The sequence below is a fragment of the Natator depressus genome, chromosome 2 (assembly GCF_965152275.1).
Source record: "Natator depressus isolate rNatDep1 chromosome 2, rNatDep2.hap1, whole genome shotgun sequence".
Lineage (NCBI taxonomy): Eukaryota > Metazoa > Chordata > Testudines > Cheloniidae > Natator > Natator depressus.
The window spans coordinates 35238011-35256921 of record NC_134235.1 but is presented as its reverse complement, the minus strand read 5'-3'; the positions used below and the strand labels follow the sequence as shown (position 1 = coordinate 35256921).

The 18911-nt window shown below is 39.4% G+C and overlaps 1 protein-coding gene across 26 annotated transcripts in view; it reads left to right on the top strand.

The window, feature by feature from the left end:
* Window positions 1-18911, top strand: part of RIMS2 (regulating synaptic membrane exocytosis 2) — a 737938-nt gene that overhangs the window by 423714 nt on the left and 295313 nt on the right. For 17 of the 26 annotated variants that reach the window (XM_074943967.1, XM_074943991.1, XM_074943978.1 and 14 more), the window contains 2 exons: window positions 3401-3447; window positions 4697-4809. In XM_074943967.1, the coding sequence (XP_074800068.1) occupies window positions 3401-3447; window positions 4697-4809 (160 nt within the window). Of the gene's footprint in view, window positions 1-3400; window positions 3448-4696; window positions 4810-14677; window positions 14726-18911 lie in introns of all 26 variants that reach the window. The other 9 variants (XM_074943965.1, XM_074943973.1, XM_074943969.1 and 6 more) reach the window with 1 other exon arrangement.

The window sequence follows — 18911 nt, the reverse complement described above, 5'->3', positions numbered from 1 at the left end:
GGAATTAGCTTGTGTGAGAAAGTGAGCATCTTGTGGAACTCTTAAGTGACCCACTCTGACATTCAAAGTGTATTGACATATTCCAGTGAGAGCTATATTCAGTTCTCCTTCACTGGACAATGGGTTGCCTAATATGGAGGCTTAAGATAATAGGTTAGGGTAGTAAAGGAGAGGGAAATGGTAGATTCAGGAAGATCTTCCACAAATGAAATGAATTAATAAGTTCTGCATGTGGCTTGTCCCTCTCACTCTCTCAAAATGAATACTAATGGATGAGCTGCTATTGAGTGATAATTGGCTATTGCTCAAGCACAGAAGCTTTTTTCAGTTTTTTAAAATGTTAATATATGTACCTGGTATTAACGCAGGTGAGAGCTCTAAACCAAGGGTTCTCAAACTGTGGGTTGGGACCTCTCAGGGGGTTGTGAGGTTATTACATGGGGGGGGTCACAAGCTGTCAGTCTCCACCCCAAACCGTGCTTTGCCTCCAGCATTTGTAACGATGTTATATGTTAAATGTATAAAAAAGTGTTTTTAATTTATAAGGGGGGGGGTCGCACTCAAAGGCTTCCTTTGTGAAAGCGGTCAGCAGTACCAAAGTTTGAGAACTACTGTCTAAACCAAGGCCTAACATGATATATTTTATTAAGTATCCTATCAAATGTGCATACAGTGAAACACACCTTAAACGGCAAATTAAGAGCTGAATAAAAAAGGAAAATTGATTGCCTACTAAAGATAGTGTTCTAATAAATATATAGCTGAATTACACTAAATTGTACTGGAGATACTCTAGGGTGGTCTCCTAGAATGGAGGTTGCTATTTAGGTCCCTAGAGTCTGTGGCATCCTGGTACAGTAGAGTAGTAATTATACACCAGCTTCATTTAAATTAACAAAAGTCTGTTTAGCTCAATATGAAACTGAGAGAACAATCAGTACAGTACCGTGTTGATTTATATGAAATTCAATTTATTTTAAACTGGTCCTTCATTTTCAATTTGCAATATGCCACAAGCTTTTGAATTCACAACACGTTTAACGGTATTGTAGAAGTTGTCAGATGAAGGTTTTGGAAAGTTGGTAAGGGAGAGTTGGAGCTTTTGGAATCTGAGGAGGCATAGGAGACAGTTTGGGATAAGCACATTGGCTTCATGTTTCTACTGAAATTGTGAGCAACGCAGCAGTTAATAATGCTGATAATTTAAATTGGTCACTTTTGGTTTCTGGGGCTGCCAGGTGTCACATATCTTACATGTTACATCAGGCAGCCCTGTGATGCATTCTTGCAGCCTAGCTGGATTCTCATATAGCCAGCTGGGCTTCCGGAATATCCCCACAGTTGCTTTTTCCAGCTGTAGGGGGCTGCTATTCTGCCTGCTCTGCATGCAGCAAACTATCCTTTTAGCTTCTCCACTCACTGTTCTCCCTGCTGGATCCAAATAGGAAAGGAGCGGCTGGTGGAGACAAATGTTTAAGGGCCCATTAGTGACCCCAGCTAACTTCTTCTCAACCTTCCTAATCCTCAACAGACTCCCAACATCTCAGATATCCCCCAACACTTGCTAACCACATTGCCCTCATTACCCCCTTCCAGACAACACTTACTTACTCCAACAACCTTCAGACCCACCCTTTCACCAACTCCAGAAATACCCAAATAACCACCCACCTAAATTGTGATACCTAGACACTCTCCAACAACACATACCTACCCCAGTCAAAGCTGCCAACTTTTTTGCAGCTCTGTGTCCTAACCCCACCACTGGTGGGCAGGATGGGTGAGGAACATCGGTGATTCTCATCCATAAGGAATGTCACATATGTAGCTGCGCAGAACATGGAAGCTATAGATTTTGGGAGGCTGAATGGAAGACTCATATTTTTCAGATTTCTTGTTTCAGCTATCTGCAGACTCAGGAAGACATTACTTCATCTGTTCACGCTGGTTCATATTTTCAAGGTTTTATTCACAACCCTGTGTGCTAAAAAGACAGGTTAGATTTTGTACCACAAATCAGAGCCAAAGGGCAAGGAGCAGATTACGCTGTAAATTTTTTGGCTGTGGAATATGTGAAAGCCTGAATATGTTTTTATATAATAGCCTTAATAAGTACCTTGCATGCATTTACTTACTAACATGATAGACTGCAACATTTCCTTAGACATGATTTATTGTGCCAGCTGCATCTCTTGTGATGCATTTGGATTATAGGATACTGCAGCACCACTGAGCTTAGAAAGATCCCTGCATCATTAAATAAGGGTATCTTTCTAATTATTTGTAATACTTCAAGAAGCATTTGGTAAGGCTGTACAATTTTTTTTTTTACTAGATTGGGTGTTTGATAATCATACTATAGACTTGTTTTACTGTGTCAGATGCCAGATGTTTCGAGAACGATATTTTTTAATGCTGCACTTTCCCTTTTATATACACAAAACCAAGCATATTTAAACACAAATAATTAATTTTAATGTTGTTTTTAGTCTGACTCACAGCTGAAGCTCTTTATTTGACCCTGTTTTGTCCAAATAGCCATATAGTTCTTTTGAAAGTATTTGTTCTTACCAACATATAATGCAAGTTATACACGCACATCTTGGGGAAAACAGACATCTGTGTTCCGTAGGCATAATGAGGTACTTAATCATTGGAACATCAGTGCTTCAAAATGACATAGTTGGTACATGGAGCTGCATCTGACATGACGTTTTGCCTCATATAATAGTAGGTACATGCAACAGTATTAAGTAGTTATGTCTGCTGTGTTAGCCTGCACAATGAAGATCCTGGTTTGGGGATTCAAGTCAAATCCTTACCCTTACTTGGGCGTAAATTTATTTATGATCTGTATGTTTTTTGTCAACTGTGTTCACACCCAGACTGATTGCGAATAGTTATCACATATTAGAAGATAATATATTCAGGCTGTTCCTGTCTATTTGTCCTGTTGTCAAACAAAATTACGCACTTTTACAGTAATATTTTATCAGTGCCATAACCATTGCTAGTAATGGACACACTGAGACAACCAGTGTTAAGGACCCAACTTGTTTAAGATGGTTTATATCAAAACAACAAACTCACAGTTCTAATTTGTGCTTAACTTTGGAATTATTGTATTTTTTCTTTCATTTTATTTACTCAGCCACTGTATCTGTGACTTTATGGATTCTCAGCTACATTAATTAAACAGTGATTACATAGACCTTTACTTTGAACTAGATAGATATGTATAAATGGGCGGAGGTAAATATTCCCTGTGGCTGACAATAGCCAGTAGATGTATGGTTTTCTCAAAGTACTATGTGGTGATTTGAAATGTGTTATAGTTGACAGAAGTTTTAATACTATTGTTAGATAAAGGATCCAACTGTCTTGCTTTTCATACTTACAGGGATATTCCCAGAATACCTGACAGTACACATGCACAACTGGAATCCAGTAAGTTTCATATACTGAGTAGGAAAAACTTAAATCTCCCTTATGTGAACACAAATTGAAAAGATGTTATCTATTTTCAGTGTAACTCTTGTCTCTTTGTCTGTCTACGTATCTGTCCCATCTGCCTTTTTTATCTCTCTCTGTTTAATAATGAACTGTCAAAAGTCAGGAAATTTAAAGTTAAGGTTGACATTTTCTTATAAACTCATGCTGCTCTTTAAGAAAAGGAAAAGAAAAACATAGTGGTAAATAGTGTGCATAAAGAGTTGAATGTCAATTCTAATGTTTAATTTCCTGTATTTTGTTGTTTTGCATTTCAACTGTAACCTCATTAAACAAAACAATTTTGATGGCATTTTTGTTACCTCGGGCCTAGGAGATGGATATTTTGAAATAAGCACACTTCTGTTTTATTTAGACCATTCAGTATAACTGACCGAACCAGTATTTTGGGGAAAAAAGAAATTGTGGCTTGGCTTAGACGTTGTGTATCAGATTTCAGCTGGAGTTCTTTTTTATGGCTGTTTTACTGTGCTGTTATAATAAACACCACCAATTGAAGTGGTGGCACAAATTTAATTGTATTAATGTGAACAAGCTTCTACAATAACACTTCACTGGTGAGTTAAGTCTTACAATAAAATCCATTATGTTTTTTTGTAAGATGTGGGATATTAATATCCAGTGTTCTGTATTGTATAAGAACTTGATATCTTCCTTTTACTGTACTTGTAACATCACAAACATGTCATCTCCCATTTTGCAGAAGTCATTGCAACCTCCAGATTAAAATCCCCAAACTCTAGCATCTTCATTCTGCTATTTTTAAAAAATTTGCAACAACATTTAGAGTCTGATTCTATTAGGAGCCAAGCACTTGTGCAATGTGCTGAGGACCCTGAACTTCCGGTGAAGTCAATGGGAATTGAGGATGTTCAGCAGAGAAGCATAACACACAGTCATAAGTAGTGGAATTTTCTATTTATGCTATGTGCTTGACATGAATGCTGACAGCTTAGTTTTTATTACATTTTGCTTTTCTCCTTGCAAGCTATTCGGTCATCCTGAACACATTAAAATAAGGTTCCAGTTTTCACCACTGTATACTCCATGTTTATTGTATTTGTGGCTATAATTGTGTTCTGTAATATGTCAGAAATAATGTTTTTATAGACCTCTGAGACTATAAAGCACAATACAAGAACTAATTGTTATTATTTTTATACATTATATTTATTTGTAATTTCAGGTTCTAGTTCATTTGAATCTCAAAAAATGGACCGACCATCTATTTCAGTGACTTCTCCCATGAGTCCTGGCATGTTGAGAGATGTTCCACAGTTCTTGTCTGGACAACTTTCAGTATGTAAACATTTGTTTAATCCCCTCATATTGCTTTTTATAACGTACACAATTTTTATGCAAAATGCCAGCTAGCTGTAAAATAAAGTTCTTGTAAGAACCTGATTCTCTTCTTTAGTGCCATGTTTCTCAGTATAGGCAGGGCATACCTTTTAAAGTGTAGCCTTTTCATCATCTATTGGGAATTTAAATATATCCATTAAGCTATAAGAGTGATATTCTGAGACGTATAGGGCCAAATTTTCAAATGTGCCTGAATCTTGCCTCCAGCTGTATATGTGCAATTGAGTGCCCACACTTTTTGAGCAATAATTCTTACCCATGCATTTGACAAAATTTTTCACCGCATGCATGGATGTTAATACTTGAAAAATCCACACATAGGTGCTTATGTGTAAAAAGTTGCCGATACTCATCTATCCACTCTGTGAAAAATTTGGCCCATGTTTTCACCAATTTAAAGAGTACTGTTCTCTCCACTGATTCCTCATGGTGCTCACTTTCATTCTCCCCATCCTCACTGTGACCAAAGCTCATCCAAAAAATCCACAAATACATCCTCTGAAATGATGATTTTTGGACTAAGCTAAAGGTTTGGGGGCTTTTTATGCTCTCAAATGATATTTAGAACTCTAGGGTGGGATTTTCAAAAGTGCTCAGCATTCGCCTAACTCTATACCCATTGAAGTCAATGGTGAAGCTATTGGTGATTTCACTGGGAGCAGAGTTAGGCCGCTGTTGAACACATTTGAAAATCTCACCATTATATTTTTTAAAAAATGTTTATAGGTACATGATCAGTGTGATATAAAAATACGTACAGAATCTAGAGAAAGTGTTCATAAAATTCTCACAACTGATGCAATGGTATGTAGAGATAAGGGAAGTGAATATTTTTTTCCAGTGAAGTCAGTAGTCTTTTCTGCTACTTTTTAGCTGTGGATGAGACATTATTTGTTTTGCTTATCAGCACAGCCATCTGTAACTATTTTTCTTTAATTTCCTGTACTGCTCTGCTGTTGAACTACTTTGCAAGACTGTATTATTTGGAAAAGTGAGATTTAGATATCCTCAATGTAGAGTAACTAGTAGGTGTGGAGACTGCAAAAATATTTGCGCTAGTTTAAAATACAAGAACAAGGAGACACAAACTTGGGTTATCAAAGATACAAACATTAAAGTTTCTTTATTTAAGGATTAATATATAGAATAACTTTTCAAGTACAGCAAAACATAATGAAAATATAAATAAAAAAGGACTTAGCCAATCATATGTAAAAGAGAAAAAATATGGCCATAGCTACGGCCTCAAAGCAGGGGACAAGACAAGAGTGACCTCCTGGCTTTCCTAACTCCAGAAACATCCCCCTCTGTAGCTAAATACAAAATTTGCAAAGCTTTAAGGTGAGATTTTTTAGATGAGGGAGTATATTCTCCAGGTTGTTGTGATGTCACACTTTGAGATAATGAAAACTCAGGATGCTTATGAGATAATATTAGGGGATCTGGAGGAATGGTCTGATTTAGTCACTGCAATTGCAGAAATCACCAAAAGAAAAATAAATGTCAAAAAGCTATATTACTGAGGGTTGATGTTTGCCTATTTTTAATGAATTTTATTTTCAGTCTCTACATTTAAATGTCTTTTAAATATTTTCTTTTTAAAATGTCTTCCCCTCAAAGAAAACCAAATGGCATTAGGAGGAATTCAGAGAAATCTTTGCACTCTTGGGACTGACTTATGTACTATCATGCATCAAGCAAAAATGAGTTTTCTTTCACAAATATTTTTCACAGAACCTTTTCTGGAACCACTTAATTCTTCCTTCTTTGTGATAGACAATGCTCTGAGTCACACAGAGTCTTCTTTCCTGTCTTTTGTTTTCATCCATAAGTTTAGTTTACTTTTTCTTTGTCTAGTGATGAACTGTTTCCCTGCTTTAATCCATAAAGCAGCTGATTTTCAGAGTACTGAGCATCCACAACTCCAGTTGACTGAAATGGAAGCTGCAAGTGTTCAGTATCTCTACAAATCAAGCTCTAGCTCTCTTAAGCTGGGCACCTAAAATTAGTGGACACTTCTGAAAGGCAGATATCTTTTGCTACCAGCAGAAATAAAGTTAAGGTAGGGAGATGATTGGTATGAAAATTATTATTTCTTCAAATTTCTCTTGATCACTCCCTACCTGAAAATACTTACAGCCCTCAGTTTACTTTCCTTCAAAAAGATGTAAGTAGAGTATGTCTATCCATAAAGTATTCTGGGGTTGTATTAGGCAGCCACAACTCCGATCATCATGGATTGGCAGAGCCTATTTGTTGCTACCTGCGCAGCCCACTTTTTGCTGCAGCTGCCACAGGGGCCTTATATTTCAGTGATGAATGTAGTGGGTTGTGCTTAGTCCCTGCTTCCTGGAACATAGGGATGTCTGCTGTCACCCTAGAAGATTCAATGCATGGGAAGAGGCGTGGCACTTACCAGGCAGCTGTCCTAGTCTGAAATAGAGCTGGTCAAAATTTTTCTACTGAAAAATGTTCCCAGAAAAAAAAATATTTTATGGGAAATTTTCATTTTTGAGAGTAAAAAACTTTATGGAAATATGCTTAATTTTATTTTGTATTGAAATTGTAATTTAATTTTGGTTTTTTGAAAACTAAAATTATTGAAATGTCAAAATTTTTGTTTTTTCCCCTTCAGCCTCCTTTGTCCCTTTTGCCACTGAAAGCAGTGGTATCAATTGGATTCCCCTTTACACACACTTTTTCTTTTCTTTTTTTTTTCTTTTTTTCATCTTTCCCACCATAGCTTTCCAAAAGTTACTTAATTTTGGAAATGTGAAAGAGTGGCAAAAAGAGAAATGAGACACTCTAAATTGACTTGTCAGAAGTTGAGGAAATTTCGATCAGTTACAGAGTTGGCATCTTTCTTTCTCTGTTGTAATCCGTGTTGTTGTAGCTGTGTTGGTCCCAAGATACTAGAGAAACAAGGTGCGTGAAGTAATATCTTTTATTGGACCGACTTCTCTCACCAACGTAAGTTGATCCAATAAGAGATATTACCTCACTCACCTTGTCTTTCTTTCTTTCTTTCTTTTTTTCGGTAATTTTTCCAAAGTTGGAGCAAGTGGCAACAAAATTCAAATTTTTGAAATTTTGAAAATTCTGATAAAATATTTGCTATTTTTTGGCAAAAAAATGAAAAATTGTTCCATTTTGAATTCTGAGAAATGGAAACAACTTCAACATTTTTTGTGAAATTATTTTTTCCATCAGCTGTGCTCTGAAGATCTTGAGGTTGGTGAGCAGCCATCTGACTCCTCTCAGGAGAGACTGAGATGTTGGAGAGGGAGGGAAAGACTAATATTCCAAAACCACTCGGAATGAGTTTGGCATGGTGTCTGGTTGGGAAGGAAAATACTGCAGAATCCAGGGTCTATATGGGAAGGAGGATATATGAAGATGCTGTTGGAGGTGTGAGCATTGTGAGAGGAGTGTGTGTGTGGATAAGTGCAAGGGATAGTGCTGGTCTGGGTAGGAGAGAAGGCCAAAGGAAAAGTGGTGACGGCTTCCTGTCTGCTCTTGGAAAATTCTTGGAGGATATAGAACGCTGCCTGGCTTCCCATACCAGTAGACACTATCAGATATTGTCAGGGTAGTTAGTGTGTTGTAGGATGTGCTGTAACAGAGGGCTGCTGGGATTGATGGAGGCCTCTGTAGTTCTGTTAGACGTGTGCATAGTGTGGATACATGTCTGCATTTGTGTGTGCTTATCCAAACTCCACTACCCATTTTTAAAAGTTTTTATTGGTAGTATTTTGGGACTACAGTATATATTTTTGCTATCTTCAGGCTGGTTTATTGCTTGCTCTTTCAGCAAAAAATGTTCATAACTGCACACATTAAACCAGCCCCAACAAAGCAAAAGTACTGATATGGGGTTGATTTCCTGCATGCTACTGTATGTATTTTGGCAGTGCTATGGACAGGATTTCATTTTCCTCATACATACTTTGGCTATGCCTGATGCTGGCGTCCTGCATGCTTCTATGTGTACAATGTTTTTAAAATGCTGAGGGTGAAATCTTGTGTGCTCTCACCTGTATTTTGGCATCAGCGTGGATGAGATGTTGTGTATATGTTTGTGTAACTGGGCAGTGCCAAGAGTCTGGAGGTTTATTTTGGCCTTAGAAACATAAAACCAAAGAAGGCTGCCTGAGCCCATAACTTGCTATATTCCTTGGCCAAAATGTTCAGACTTTGGTATTGTGACAAAGTTCCTGCTCTACCTTGGTGGGTCTTGCTCTTATTGGCGGATTTGCTCGCCTTGGAGCTTCACGGCAGCCCTCAGTTTGACCGTTTTTCTGAATTCACAGTCCAGGTCGACTCCTCCTGTGTCTGACTAGGAGTTGGGAGGATTTGGGGTGGGAGCCCGGGCCCGCCCTCTACTCCGGGTTCCAGCCCAGGGCCCTGTGGAATGCAGCTGTCTAGAGTGTCTCCTGGAACAGCTGTGCGACAGCTACAACTCCTGGGCTACTTCCCCAGGGCCTCTTCCCAACACCTTCTTTATCCTCACCGTAGGACCTTTCTCCTGGTGTCTGATAATGCTTGTACACCTCAGTCCTCCCAGAGTCTGCGTTCTCACTCTCAGCTCCTAGTATCTCTTGCTCCCAGCTCCTCACACACACATCACAAACTGAAGTGAGCTCCTTTTTAAAACCCAGGTGCCCTGATTAGCCTGATTGATTCTAGCAGCTTCTTGATTGGCTGCAGATGTTCTAATCAGCCTATCTTAATTGTCTCCAGAAGGTTCCTGATTGTTCTGGAACCTTCCCTGTTACCTTACCCAGGGAAAAGGGACCTACTTAGCCTGGCGCTAAAATATCTGCCTTCTATTACTCTCATATAGCCATCTAGCCCAACCCTGTCACATATCCCCCCGCTCTGCTCAACACTACGGGGTTGGGCAACTTGGGACGTCAGGCAGTGTACTCGTGACAAGCCATCTGCATTGCTATGGTGGCTTCCAGCCCAGTGTTGTATGATGAATTGGAAAGGTTGTAGGGACAGGAACCATCTGGTCACCCTTGCGTTCTTCTCTTTATTTTGCTGCATCCACTGGAAGGGTGCATGTTCGGTCACAAGGGTAAACTGTCTTCCCAGAAGGTAATAACGTAGTGTTTCCATGGCCCATTTCACAGCTAGGCACTCTCTTTCAACTGCGGCATACTTCTGCTCTCTCGGGAGGAGTTTCCTGCTGAGGTAGAGGATTGGGTGTTCTTCATCTCCGGCCATCTGCGATAGGACAGCTCCCAATCCTACTTCAGATGCATCTGTTTGTAAAATGAATTCTTTGTTGAAGTCTGGGGCTATAAGCATGGGGTTACTGCAGAGGGCTGTCCGTAGATCCATAGTAGAGAATGCTTTCTCTGCGGCATCTGTCCACTTCACCATGTCTGGACCCCAGGCTTTTATCAGATCTGTCAGGGGACTCGCTCTGATAGCAAAATGGGGAATACGTCGTCGGTAGTACCCCACCACACCGAGGAATGCCCGGACTTGCTTTTTCCGATTCGGCCAGGGCCAATTTTGGATAGCCTCTAGTTTGTTCAGTTGGGGCTTGACCATGCCCCTTCCTACGATGTAGCCAAAGTATTTAGCCTCGGCTAGCCCTATAGCACACTTGGCTGGGTTGGCTGTGAGGCCAGCCTGTCTTAGCATGTCCAGAACCGCTTCCACCTTTCCTAAGTGGGTTTCCCAGTTGGGGGTGTGAATAATCACATCATCCAGGTATGCCGCTGCATAACTGGTATGGGGCCGAAGGAGCTTGTCCATAAGACGCTGGAAGGTGGCAGGTGCCCCATGTAGTCCAAAAGGAAGAACAGTATATTGAAACAGACCCTCTGGTGTAGAGAATGCTGTCTTTTCTTTCACATCTTTGGCAAGGGGAATCTGCCAGTATCCCTTTGTTAAATCAAGGGTAGTCAAAAATCGGGCATTGCCCAGGCGGTCAACTAACTCATTGATACAGGGTATGGGGTATGCATCGAATTTGGATATCTCATTCAGCCGGTGAAAGTCATTACAAAACCTAGTGGTGCCATCGGGTTTGGGCACCAACACAATCGGGCTTGACCACTGACTGTGGGACTCTTCGATGACTCCCAGCTCCAACATCCTTTTTACCTCTGCCTTGATCTCCTCCCTTTTTGCTGCTAGGACCTGATAAGGCCTTAAAGTTACCTTTGCCGCAGGGTCTGTGATAATGTGGTGATATGCTTCGGTGGTCCGGTCTGGTTTGTTTGAAAACACGTCCTGGTATTGGTTGATCACCTCAGTTACCTCCTTCTTCTGGTTTGGTGTCAGATCAGTGGATATCCTGATCTGCTCCTGCATATTATTTCCCTGGATCGGGGTCTCTTGGGCCTGCCTTAATTGATTCTAGCAGCTTCTTGATTGGCTGCAGGTGTTCTTATCAGCCTGTCTTAATTGTCTTCAGAAGATTTCTGATTGTTCTGGAACCTTCCCTGTTACCTTACCCAGGGAAGACTTACCCTGGGGCTAATATATCTGCCTTCTATTACTCTCCTGTAGCCATCTAGCCCGACCCTGTCACAGTACCTAAAAGTAAGTACCCAAGATTTTCAAAAAGGCTGTGTATCCACAACTCCCATTAAAGTTAATAAAAGCCCGGACTACTTGGCACCTTAGAAAAAAGGGCCAATTATTTAGGTGTCTAAATGTGGAGTTAGGTTCCTAACTTTATGCATTTCAGTTTTCCCCAATGCCCCAAACAAAAGTAAGAAAAAATTTAATGTGTGTTTTTGGATGGCAATGTTTACTGAATTGATTCTCATCTCTCAAGGGCTGTAATATAAGTGTTATTTAGACACTTCGAGTGTGATGCAGTAACCCTATATTTTGCATTCCCTTTCCCTGTGTATTCTTGGTCCTCTCTCATTTTCCCTTTGTTGCAGTTAATGTCTCTATACTTATTCTGTAACGGGAAAGACAGGCTGTGTCCTCTGGGGATATACTGTAAATCCAGAATTGACCATTAGGGAGTAATGGAATTTGTTACCAGCCTCACTTTTCCACCAAAAGGCTGAGAGAATCAGCAGATCATCTTGCCTAATAAAAAACTCCTATCTCCATAAATATTTACCATGTTCAAATGCATATTTCATATAGGCAAATTCTGTGTAGTTACACAAAAAATGTGTATGTTATCATTTGCTAATTTAATTTGAATAATTTATTGTCCATGTTTTGCAGAGGTTTGGCCTCTTTGCAGGAAGTAACATGTGTTGTAGTTATTTTTTTTCATTATTATTTGCTTTACTTGCTGCCTTTCTCTTTACATTTCACTTACTTATTTTCCTTTAAATGTATTTGCTTTCATTTGCTCCAAAAAAGCAGCATTTGAGCCTTGGTGTTGTTTGTTTCATTACTACATTCTGGCTATTTCTTCAGTGCTGCATGAAAAGAATAACTTGGAGACAGTCCTGAGGTGGTTAGAATTAAAGACTGAAAAAAATGCTCTTTAGAACTCACAAATGAGTAGATATGTAAAATCACAATTACTCACTTTTGCACCAGATAGAGAAGCCCTGCAGAGAAGATATAAAGGATATGATTATTTGCCTATACAATTGAACCCCAGTATATCTCTATGCATCTCATTATATCTACCATGTATATTCAGCAGTTAAAAACATTATAACAAAAATATATTTAATCACAAATTAATTTCTGTGGGATACTGGAAAGGGGATTGATAGATGCACTAGTCATAATGATGTGCATAGACTGTATGTTTGTTGAGGGAGATGAGATTTGATTGGTTCAGTGAAAGAAGGGAAAAAAACTGGAACAAGTTGGTATTTATTATTGGTTGGTTTATTTGTGGAGGTGGCATTGCTTTAAAAAACAAAACCTGTTTTAACAAAGGCTGTCTCTGTGTTTTAGAATTGTTCTTTAATGGCATATGGTAATGTCTAAGATTGTTTTAGGAGAATCTGTGATGGATTACCATTGTTAACCTAGAGCCCAACCAAACCTGTGATAAGCACCCCAGCTCTCAGTTCCCACTGCAGTGAGTGAGAGTCGAGGGTGTTCAGTTCATTGTAGGAGCGATTCAATCTCTTAGGATTGTGACCAGTCTGTGAGGCTAAAGACATTGCAGTAGACCTGGAATAGAGGAACTCTGTATTTTTTTAAAGTTGTTACAATATGGGAGAATCATGAAGACCTTGAAATCCTATTTTTTACTTTGGAGCCAGATTTGACACATTCGCTCACGTTGGGCTACATACAGTCTATCTTGGGTAAGGGACAGTATGCAGCTGTGCCACTGCAGGAGCGGACCACGGGACAAACTGTGACAGAGGGTATGTCTACACTGGAGCTGGAGGTGTAATTTCCAGCTCAGATAGATGTATGTGCGCTAGCTTTGATTGTACTAGTGTGCTAAAAGAACAAGTGGTGTGGGTGGCAGTATGGGCTAGCCTTCCGAGTAAATATCCAGTGTCCCAGCTGGGTTTGTACACGGGGAGTAAAAGCCCATCACTCATGTTGCCACTTCTATTTTTAGCATGGCAGCTCAACCAAAGCTAGTGTGTGTATGTCTACTCAAGCTGGAAATTACACCACCAGTTCCAGTGTAGATGTAACCTGAGAGAGTCACAACTCTTCTCAGACTCCCCCTTGCTTTGGTGTGAGTTTCTTCTCCCCTTTTCATGGAGCAGCTTATTCTAGCAAGAAAAGCCACGTTTGCAGTCCCAGCCCCTCTCCACACCTTCTCTGCCCTTACAGGAGGGAGTGCTGGGCAAGTAGTCCCTTCTTTCTTCACCCTGTGGTAGAGCAACAGTCTTAGCTGGGCCAACCGATGAACAGGGGTGGTGAAACAATTTTTATAGATGGGATGCTGAGAACCATTGAACCAAACTGTAAACCCTGTATATGATGGAAACCACTTCAATCCAGAGGGTGCAGCAGCACCCCCAGCACCCCTACTTCCAGCATCTATGCCGGTGGAGTGAATGGGACTTTCGTACTTCCCTGCACAGCCGTATCTAGCCTATTGGATAATACCTTACTCTGTGAATAGTCACACTGAAATCCTTGGGATTACCTGCAGCGTAAGGTGTCAATAAGGTGACAGAATGGTCAAATTGTACAGAGTGTGATTCCTAACTATTGCTAAATTTTTCAGGACTCATTTCGTGCAAGAGTTTTCTGTATACACCATATGTCATTCCTGTCATGACTGGTAGGGAATGGAAATACATTATCACACCTTTTCCCCAGTGTTAATATCCAACTGCTCCAACTTCAGTTTAAGGGTTGCTACAGCGTGTATGAGGGCTGCTGGTACAAATGCTACTTTAAACTGTGGAAAAGGGGAATAAAACCTGGTATTGCTGTATTAGTTTCTAGCCTCTCAGTGCATACTTTAAGCTTTCTGACAGAGATATTCAGGCTGAATTAATATTTTCTATTCCACTTTTAATGCCCACTGTACTCATTTTTTGCTTTAGTTAATATTATTTCTTAATCTGTTGAAAGCGTAATCAGTAGACAGACATACAGGGTGAATCTTGGCTTTGTTGAAGTCAATGTCAAAACTTCCATTGACTTCAGTGGGGCCAGAATTTCACCACAGAGTTTTGACATGCTTCAGTAACATATGTGCAGATTTAATTTATGCACTGCATTAAAATAGTTTGTTTTGGATAACTATGTCTTTGGTGTAAAGCTGTGTTTAAAGTAATAGTTGTGTGTCTTTGTTTTTACTTTTGGTCTTTTAGTTTCCAGAGTGTTGTCTTTTTTGGTTTTGTTTTATTGCTTTTTCTTTAATTTTGCTTACCAGAGCCAAAGCCTTAGTAGAAGAACAACGCCTTTTGTTCCTAGGGTTCAGGTAAAGGCCTCGTCTGCCTGATAGAAACTAAAGTTGTGTTCTTTTCTTTTGATTATTTTGGAAAATGCATAGTAGGAAAACGTTACGTTTTGGTCTGTTTTCCCATTGTTTTAATGTGTTGTTTCAAACCATATTAACAAATTTCATACCATCTTGTGAGCAGCTTGTAAAATTTTGCATGAGGGTTAAATATTAAATTAAAATTTAAAGAGACAATTAGCTTTAGTTTTGCTACTTTTGTGATATATATTTAAACTCACACAGGTTTCAGCAGTGATAATGGCTATGTGTTCTGCATACATACATACATACATACATATATTGTACAAGTAGTAAATAATCTTGTGCTGTGGATGTTTGATCTCATTATACCAAGGTTGATGTCTCTTTAAATCATTCATTATCATTACTTAACACATCCTTTTTTGCATTTTCCAATTAATAGTAGTTCCTTCAGTGGAAGATTGGCAAATAAATTTGTACCTTGTCTAAAGAAATGAATTTTGTGTATATTATACTCAGTGCTTGCATTTTGAAAAGTAGGTTGATTTAATCAAAACCTGATTTAATTAAAAAATAATTTCTGTCTGCCTCTGATCATTGAGTTTATTGAGTTTTACAGTCCTATTTGGGTACAAGTTGTTTGCCTTTTTTCATTAGGAAACCCTTAAGGTACTGTAGATTAACTCAAATGTAGGTTGTACTAATATGTTACAACGCTTCGGTTGTTTTGCTGCATGTTTTTTCAGTTTTTTATATGTAGAATATTACCTGATTTTGTTACAAAATATTTTTATGGAAATGTTCACTTTTTGTTTGAGAATTGTATAATTTTTACATATATTGCTCAGTTACTGCCCAAGGAAAGGTGAAAATGAAAGGTTCCAAATGATGAGAGTGAGATTTTTAATTTTCATAGTGAAATGGAAAAGTGCTCATAGTATTAACTTGAAGGGAAACGTTACATGAGATAGGTTAGACAGCAGAAAATGGTTTGGCTGGGATTAAGGTTTAATAAGCAAAGCATACTGACTAATTTTTTCCCAACAATTTATGATTTCCCTAAAGTGGTATATACAAATGCCTGATTATAAGTTCAGAATAAAAATGTGAGAAAAATTTGGAGCAAAAGGTTAAAAGCTTGGTAATATTGTTTAAAATATTATGTGCTACTGATGTGCTACTGATATGTAGTGGGTATCTAGTAAGAACTTCAGTGCAGATCCTTTAATATGTGACTGATGTTGATGGTTTATGAAGTTGGCAATCAAAATGGAAAACAAAAGTTGTATACAAATTCAAACACAAATTGTTAAAAGCCCAGGAAGGCCAAGTACTGGCCACTACCTTATGTATAATTTAAATGATTCATTTATATTTCTCTTCTGCTTAGATATTTTCAAAAGAAACTATGAATTAGCAATTTCATCTGACAAGCAAGTGTTCAATTGAAAAGCAAAAATCATCCTAAATTCCATGATTTTATGAAGTATTTAGAAGCACATGTGGTAGCCCATCATTTTAAATTACATTAAATATGACAAAAATCCTGATATAAATCCCATTTAAAATAATTTATTTCATTGAAGAATGAAAGGTATCTTCATTTGATCAAATGATCGTGTTACTCATGATTAAGAGAGTAAAAATAACAATAATTCTGTATACAGCATACACTGCAAATTACATGAGAGTGTAAGGAATAAGCATCTCCAACACTGATTATTTATTACAGTTCTACTACTCAAGGGCTCTATTCAGATGAAATTTTATTTTTGCACATTGTCCATGGAGCCTTTACAGACCTCTCTGCGTATCCTTCTACAGAGTATAATTCTGGTCAAAGAGTCAAATGTTGCTTGGCATGGTTCTCAGGAAGCTTATACTCATGGCTTTGACAACATCACCCTAACTAACATGAGAAACCAAATCATGCCTCCCAATATGCCCATATTCAGTAGGAAGGTAGATGGATTAATCTGGATTAGTGTACAGATCTCAGGGATGTTCACACATCACTGTCAATACCTATTCATTTAATCATTCTGAAAGATTGGGTTTGCCCCTGATTCCACTGTCAGCTTCCCCACTGTTTCCCCCACACCCTCCCACCTCTCACCACAGCCACACTCCCTCTCTATCCCCTGAGTCCCTGGGTATATTTTTAACCTTCACTACTACTTCAATAAAAAGAAAAGGAGTACTTGTGGCACCTGAGAGACTAACAAATTTATTTGAGCATAAGCTTTCGTGAACTACAGCTCACTCATGAAAGCTTATGCTCAAATAAATTTGTTAGTCTCTAAGATGCCACAAGTACTCCTGTTCTTTTTGCGGATACAGACTAACACGGCTGCTACTCTGAAACCTACTACTTCAATGTATGCCACACATGGGTATGTATGTATGCACACCATGCACCTGAGTCTGGAAATTTTTGGTAAGCAGTTTCCATTGGTCTGCACATGCACAGTTATTTTCCAAAATAAGAGTATAAAGGGCAGTGTGGATAGACACCTCTCCAGTTCCTTCTTATCACCACATGGCCTGAGTTGGAACCCTCCATGTCTACTTTGATCTTCCTTTACTGTGAACCTATGAATACAATCTGTAAATAGTTTTTGACAAATTAGTATTTTCTTGTGTTTAGCACACTAGCATAGTTACTTTTGTTCTTCCTGCTCCAGGGAGCTTCTCTCTTCGAAGAGGGACTTTTCCAAGAGTTCAAGGGTTCAAGAACTGTGTCTCCTGCTTCTGTTCCTTCTCTATCAACGACAATCTCCTGCACTGCCTCTATTGCCTTGCGGAGGCTCATATCACCTCCAGTTTGCAGTATCTGCAGTGCCTTCCCTCTCTGAACTCATGAGGGACCAGAGCTTGGTCTGCAGAAGCACTCATGGAGCAGCCCATGAGACCCCATTCAGATTCAGACTGGGAAGACCTGCCTGTACAACTGTAATGGGGATGATCATGCCTACTGGTCAGAGCCATGGCCATTGGGCCTAGTGGTCAGAGCCAGGGTCAGAACTGGGATTATGAATCCAGAGTGAGGCTGGAGTGAGAGCAGGGCTGGAGCAGGACTAGGAACAGGGCTGGAGCAAGAGCAAGGCTGGAACAACTTAGGCTTAGGGAGTCTGTTAGGGTTAAAGATGTGTACGACGTAGGATACATGAAGGCCACATGGGTATTGAAAAATGCAAAAGAAGGGCTAGAAATGTTCTATACTGGCCACAAATTAATACAGATAGAGTAAAATCCATTAAAGCTTGTGAAACATGCCAACAATACAGAGATAACCAAATAAAATGGCCTATGATGGTAAATGAAGAAATTTTGTCATCCTGGTCCAAAGTAGGCATGGGTCTGTTTACTGCTGGCAAGAATTATATATTGGTTCTGGATTATTATTCTCATTTTCCAGAAATAACAGGATTTGAGAACACTAGTGCAAAACATGTTACTGTGAGTATCAAATCTATCTTTGCCAGACATGGCATACCAGAAGTGGTCATGTCAGCCAATGGACCAATTTGATGATTATAAATTCTCATGTTTTGCAAGAAAATCTGAGTTTAAGCCCATTATATCTAGTCCAAGATGTCCACAGTCTAATGGGCTTATGGAAAATGGTGTTAAGAGAATAAAAAGACTACTAAAGACAGCAGAGGAGTCTTATACAGACCCTTATCTGGCATTACTAAATTATAGGGCAACTCCTTTGAAACATCGATTTTCACCAGCAGAGCTTTTATTGATCTCTCCCATCAATTCTTACTGCGTCCCATGGGATCATATAGAGGCACCCTGGATCCAGGCGAGAATCACACTGACCCTCTTCTCCCTTCCTTCTGACCCTCTCCTTCTGACCCTTCATGTCAGAATCTGTGGAGGAGGAGTTTGAGCCAGATCCAATGTTTCCAATGGGTATGCCACCCTCCTCACTGTTGAGGTAGTTGTTCCATCATCTCCCTCTCCACCCAATGACCATGAGCAGCACCAGGAGTTCTTGCGGAGGGTGGCTACTGAAGTCCAGATTCCTCTTGAAGAGGTCCAGGGCACACAGCAGAGATTACAAAACACCCTCCAGCTTTCTAGCCCTTCAAGGGTGGCCTTTCCAGTTAAACAAGCCATTTTGGAACTTGACATTTCGCTGTGGCACACCCCAGCCTTTTGTGCCCCAAACCTG